The sequence below is a fragment of the Punctularia strigosozonata genome (genome assembly GCF_000264995.1).
Source record: "Punctularia strigosozonata HHB-11173 SS5 unplaced genomic scaffold PUNSTscaffold_16, whole genome shotgun sequence".
Classification (NCBI taxonomy): Eukaryota; Fungi; Basidiomycota; class Agaricomycetes; order Corticiales; family Punctulariaceae; genus Punctularia; species Punctularia strigosozonata.
In genome coordinates, this window is record NW_006767448.1 from 330,636 (window position 1) to 337,053 (window position 6,418).

General features: G+C 56.7%; 2 protein-coding genes across 2 annotated transcripts; both read left to right on the forward strand.

Moving 5' to 3' along the window:
• Positions 1-943: 943 nt before the first annotated feature.
• On the forward strand, positions 944-2,092 carry PUNSTDRAFT_138334 (uncharacterized protein; the record flags this gene model as incomplete). The annotated part of the gene is made up of 4 exons (XM_007388020.1): positions 944-1,048; positions 1,130-1,230; positions 1,290-1,370; positions 1,426-2,092. The coding sequence occupies 4 exons, from the start codon at positions 944-946 to the stop codon at positions 2,090-2,092; spliced, it is 954 nt and encodes a 317-aa protein (XP_007388082.1).
• Positions 2,093-4,481: 2,389 nt separating this feature from the next.
• Positions 4,482-5,028, forward strand: PUNSTDRAFT_122729 (uncharacterized protein). The gene is made up of 2 exons (XM_007388021.1): positions 4,482-4,822; positions 4,877-5,028. The coding sequence occupies exon 1, from the start codon at positions 4,488-4,490 to the stop codon at positions 4,770-4,772; it is 285 nt and encodes a 94-aa protein (XP_007388083.1). The 5' UTR covers positions 4,482-4,487; the 3' UTR covers positions 4,773-4,822; positions 4,877-5,028.
• The last annotated feature ends 1,390 nt before the right edge of the window (positions 5,029-6,418 follow it).

The following is a 6,418-nucleotide window of genomic DNA, read 5'->3' on the forward strand; positions in this document are numbered from 1 at the left end:
CGATGTCTTCGCCGGGTCTGGGTGCCCTACCAGAGGCGTGTGAAGGTGCAGCAAGCTTCGGGACGTGTTCGATCAAATGTCGTGTTCTCTGATATTTGGCTCTGCTTAGGCTTAAGCTTCGAGAGATTGCCCTTTCCCAAATCGGCTGTTTTAGAGACTACTTTCACACACGCAGAGCTCTTGTATTCGTACAGCGGAGCTAAGAAGGACTTCTGAGGTGATGCCACGTTGGATGAGCGCTTCGCGGCAGCGCGGCGAGTCAAGAACGCGATACTCACGGTGATTCTTCAGGGCGACGAAACCGAGGCCGATTGTTGACTTGTACGCGAAATGGGTTGAAATGCTGTTCAGGGAGCACGACAAGGCATTCGACCTTGGTCCTCGGCGGCGCGAAAAATTTGCTTCGGCAGTCGCTGTGGCAGGATTTCAAACCTTCACGCGGTCCTGATTGCAGCACCCCCCTCAGGCCACTTCGTGTGCCTGCCGTTAAGCACCTCGAGGCCAGTCAAAGGGTCCGTCATACGGTGACAAGTGGCGGTCTATTCCGCAGCGGCAATTTTTCTTGGATCTCCGCCGCGAAGCTTCGACAGAGCAGGGGTAGATTGAAGTATGTACGGCGCCAGGCGCCTTCCTGATCGCGACGCAACGCGTCCTAATCTAGACAAGGTATCCCGCAAGGCACCCTCCGCCGTCCTTATGGTCTCTATGTGCCGCCGATTGATGGTGCAGGCCATCTCGGAAGACTGCGCGGAACGTTTCCTTTTCGGATGGGTTTGCCGAGCTTCTGCGCTCCAACACTTCGCGTCTCGACCGACACCGGGGTCCTCTCGAGCTCGCGCCAGAAGCAAACGATAGTCGGAACGTTCTGCTGGACCGCGTGCGAAAGGCTCGGGTCCTTTCGACAGCTTCGCCTCACGGCCGGTTGCTCTCTTAAAGCGTCAGGATGAAACGGAGAGGCCAAGACGACGGGTTTTGGAGCGACTCGGCCTTCGGTTTCTTCCTCCTCGATGGCACGCTCGCGCACCCAGACGGCTGCTTCTCGCAGAAAGTCCGCCGTTCATAGGATCCAAAAGGCGGTGCGTCATACGTGCTTTCACGACGTTGGATCCGACGATTTACGCCACGCTAGAAGAACTCCAGAAAGCCTGTACGGTGCCCCGAATGCGACACGGTGATCAATCGGAGTAACGACCTGGGACGGCACAAGAAAGTGCATAACAAGGCGCTTCAGTGAGTGCCCTTCTCCTCTGACCCGGGTAAGATACTGAAGGAATTCCTGCACGGTGCAGTTTGATAAAATGCCCAGTCGAAGGGTGCAAGCGTGCGGTGCTACAAGCGTCAAACTTACGGTATCATATGACCGCGGACCAGTACGCGATGCTTTCTCCGCATGCATTCCAACTTGAAGACTCATCCACTCGTTAGCGGATGGCCCCCTATCCTCTATTGGTGTCTGGTTCCAGGGTGCGACTTCGACGGCAACATGCCGTCGACGTACACGCGGCGTTGCAAGAAAAAGCACAAAGTCAGGCCGACGGCCTTGTACCGGTCCATCGGTCGGAGGTCCCATCCGATCTACGACAAGATCCAGAGGGGTGAGATCGACGAGATTCCTTGGCCACTCCCGCGCGAGCCCTCCGACGAGCGTCTTGAGGAGGTCGAAGACTGCCCTGTGAAGGCTCCAAGATCGCCATCGCCCACGGTGACCTTCGACGACGTCGAGCCTCGTCCTCGCTACCTGGTTCCGACCCTTCGTCCCTGTACATGGTCCGACGAGAAGATCCGTGCCGCCGCGCCCGCACAGTCCCGCAACGACGTGCCGTCCAGCACTTGCTCCCCCTCCCCGAGGGCTGCCGAGCAGGTCGTGCTTCCTCCCTGCTCCTCGATCATGGACCCGGCGTCGTGGTGCCCGCCTCCTCCTCGACCTCAGGCGAGTCCGATCCCCTTCAACGCGGTGGATTGCAACCTAGCAGGCCGCCGGGATAACGTCTCCTGCTTTTTCCCATGGAGCCATTCGTACGCGCGCCAGGAGGCACCCTGTTGTGGGCAGCGCCAAGGCGTGTCGCACTACCGGATGCCCACCCACCCGTGACGATCGGGCATCGAGAAAACCGACGATCTGCCTCGATGTGTCATCAGCGAGCCAACGAACGCAAAAGGATATTGGGCGCCATACACGACGCGTCATGAACTGTTATCGTCTCCGTCCTTGCATTGTTATCTCGTGCCTCTGTAATGGGTCTTGAGCGTCGGGATCCGTCGTAATATCCTCCCCTCCTATCTACTGTATCTCCCGTCGCTCTGGTAGTTGCGCTGCTCTCAAAAACCGTTGCCACTGTCTCTGTCTATGCTCGCAAAGTAAAACAAATAATGTCGTTCAGCCGTTGACGTACCTGCTTCGGAACTGAGGTATCCGAGTCATCTTGGAGCGACTGGGCGCGCTTGAGCCATCCCGATCCGAGAGCCAAGGTACCGATACTCAGCGACTGTGCGCTATTCTTGACGAGATTTTGAGTAGGTACACGCTATGATGCCTCAAGGTGGACAGAGTGGGAAGCGATGGTCATGCAGAAGGGAGGGCGTCTGCGATGTATTTCCATAAGTGTAGAACAAGCGCGAGTACTTAGACGGACTCTGCTATACGACAGATAGCCAGAGGAAACGGTGTCTTCGGTCAACCGTTAAGCGCAGACGTACACAGGATGGAAGCCCGACGAACTAGTGATGGAAAAGCATCTCAACGCAAGTCCATCCGATGCGTCCGCGCGCGTGGGTGCAAGCATACTGCAGACTAGCGGGCAGCAATAACGCCGTGCATATGGATAGTTTGATGCAGGACGATTGACTCGACGACAGTGCGACCAGACCGAGAAAGGCCTTTGTTATGACGGTGCTACGTTGTCCGAGTTTGACGCCGTCGTCGTGATATCCTAAGAAAGCATAGACGTCGATGATGTGCACCATGCGACGGATGCGACTGGCTCACAGAACGGAAGGAACAAAGGCGCTCAAAACTCACAACTCCACACCGCTCGGTCAGGTGACCACATGGGGGGAGAATTGGCGCCGGCCTGCAGCGGAGGGCTTTGCGGCTTTGCGACTCCTCCAGCTGTGTTCAGGATATCCGGAAACCAATCAATCAGTATACCAAGTTCCCTTGATGCTCGTCATCTATTGTCTTGACCAGAGCTCGGCTGACAACACTTACGTCGACGACGGAAATGCCGCGTCTTGATCGACGGGCGCAGTCCCCTCTTCCAAAGGACAACTCTCGCGCAAATGGCGAAGGGGTCGGTCGTTGTGAGATGGTGATTCACCAACTATCAGGCATTAACGTGTGCTCGATGTCCCTTCGCGTCATGACGCCAGCAGCTTGCCGGTCAGCACAGTCGACGGGGCGCAAGGGGCCAGATATGGGTGGATCTACTTGAAGAGCATCGCGTATCAGCGATCGGCAAATAGTGAACGGTCTGGGAGAGGGGCGATTAGTGAAGACGAGGGTATGTTGAGTACGTCGGTCATACCCGTCTTTGGTGCACGTCCGATGACCTCCGGCTGCCGGCGCTCCTAGTTGCCACGCGTCACTCGAAGTATGCAGCTACGCCGCAAGTATCGGTGATCCAATACATCGACCTTGTGCTCGGCCTATATCACGAAGTCTTGAACGAGAGATGCTCTTCATGACGTCTGATAAACCTGTGGTCGAAAATGCCAATCCACCGTGCAAGGAAGCCATCGCAGAGTTCGCTGTCGTGGACCTCATACCACTGCATCTACATGACATCAGCTCGCGAAGAAGGTACGTCGCCGTGCTGCGGCCTCTGGAGCTTACTAACCACGCTGTTTCGGGATTCAGCGACCATGGGCTCTTGCGTTGCAGTGTCGAGCGAGTTCATGACCATATGCTGAGTGTTGGCGCTGTCGTCCAGACGATCCTTGCGAGCCTGTCTTGGGTCGCACTTTTCGTCCACGGAGCATATGAGCGACTCATTCCTCTGATCATTGTTGAAGAGAAACTCACGTCAACGACCACCACTCCAAGCCACTTCGTGGTAAGACGGGAAGTCAAACTGGTTCAGTGGCGAGCCACGGCCTTATCGGCGGAAGACGACGTCGCACGAGATGGGGTATGTTGTCGTCGTCGTCTGCTTCGGCCTACAGGTCTCGTGAGGTCAGTGGTCTCGCTACACGCAGGTCGTTGGTGCTCATACGAACGTTCCTTTGGTGGCCTGAAGATTCATCGTGTTTGCCAACCTCTCAGGTTTCATTGGATCACAGACGCAGTAACACGGTCGCGAGTCGGGTCGTCGTGAAACGGGCCGTGCATTGCGCCCAGCACTTGGAACATGGTGGGTATGTATTGAGTGGCTTGTATCGTTTTGTCTGACGGTCGGTTTCTGTGGCGGTCACAGATCAACGGGCTAAAACTGTGGCCCTCATCGTGCTTCACCCAAAGGCCTCTCGCGCCGCTCGTGGAGGGCCAAACCATGAAGTCCACCATAGACAAGCCTACGCGAGAGGTGAACATGCCGGCTCGCTGGGGAGGGTTTCCGGCGCTCGCTCAATGCCGGTCGTACCTGGTCGTTGTTATTTCGGCGGACGCGCCGGCTGATCTGGGCGGCGTCGAAGAAGCACTGCGGCAAGCGAGGCGAGGTTTACCTCAATCCACAATCGATCACTATGTCGTTTCCTCGTGGTTGATGCTGTACTTTTTAGGATACCTTTGTCCCATCGGCCGCTCTCGACGATCGTGCTCACACGAGGACCTATAGTGCTCCCGGAGCTTGCGGGGTCCTATGCCGTGGGTGAGGTTCTGGCTAAGGTGGTACTTCGCACTCGCGCGACGAGTCAGACCCGCTAATTTATGCGGTCATAGTGGACTTCTCGGTATCGACGACTCGCACTCCGCCACGACGATACACCGTTACCTCAACCTACTGTCATTTCCTGCCGCTCCGTCATCATTATAGTACGCCAGGTTCGCCAGCATTTCGCGGAGTATAAGCGCCGTGGTCGCATCGCATCCGCGTCCTGTTGTATTTCACCTCTTCTTCTTGCGAAGCGTTTCAGATAATGCCCCACGAACTTTATCAGACGTTCGCATCTGGCCCTTTCACACCGACGACGTCGGGGAATTTCAAGAACTTCTGATCAGCGTGAGCTGTTCGGAACAGGGGGGATATGGGGTTGCATCGGACGTGGCTCTGGCTCCGCCGCAGTCGAAAGGCGAGGCGAGCGATGCCGCGTGGTCATGTCTGCCGTCCGTTCTGCAGGTGCACGAGAACTCTCGATGGAATAGGTTCGCCCGACAGGCTTCGTCGAGCGTTCCCTTTTCCAACCGATTTTTGCGCACGCTGATATTCCGAGATGCTGTTTGCCCTGCCAGCCCCCTTTCAGGACCTCTGGTACAGAGCCGATGAGAACTCTCTCCATCGATACAAGCTGTCGACTCACGAATCGACGAAATAAGCACGAGGGGGAACTCAGGGTCCTGTACAGCTTGGTCCGCTCGATTGCCTACATAAATCGTCAAAGCCAGGTCGACCACCCCCATCGTCCCCTCGCCTCCTATTCACAGTTCTACGCCGCCCTGCCACGGTTATCATGGTTAAAACCTGTCGTTCTGGCAAGCAGCGCTTGAAGCCCGGACGGAAAAGAGTAGTATGTGGCGTTCGCGGCCTCGACGTCGGCCCCCTGTATTGATCCCTCCGTAGAATCCGCTACCGCCAATCCTACCGTTCAGATGCTTGTACTGCCATTGCGGGTTTGCTGTCAAATCCGCGTACATACGGCACAAGAAAACACATCTCCAGGATGACGCCAAAAAGCCATTGTACGTATCTGTTACAGCGGTCACTTGACGCAACATCTGACACGGCGCCTTACAGCATGTGCCTCTGCCTTTGGCCTGGCTGTGAGTTTGTTACCATCCACCAGAGCGCTCTCAACGAGCACGTCAATTTACAGTGAGCCACGTTCCATTATCCCTGGTGCCGTTTCTAACGGTTGCACCCTAGCACCGGCTTAGTCAAGTTCGACTGCCTTATCGAAGGCTGCGGCTGGACGAGCTTGACGTCCTCTTGCCATACACGGCACGTTCAGAACGTGCACAAGACGACTCCGCTGGCCATCTACGAGAAGATGGGCCGCTCGCCCTGGCACCCGGCGATCGACTTGAGGAAGCAACTCGCACGCTCTCTCAAGGCGAGCATTCCATACAGATGGCCGCTCGGTGTATCGTCGCCCGCTTCTCCCGTCCCTACGCTGCAACCTCGCGCATGGTTCGAATCCGCTTCCGATCGGCAGCATGAGCCCGAGGCGTTTGACCCCTACTCTGGGATGCCCATCGATGCCATCGCATGCACCCTGGGCGCCCCCTCAGGGGGCAGCTCACACTCCTGCGCATGCTCACTTTACC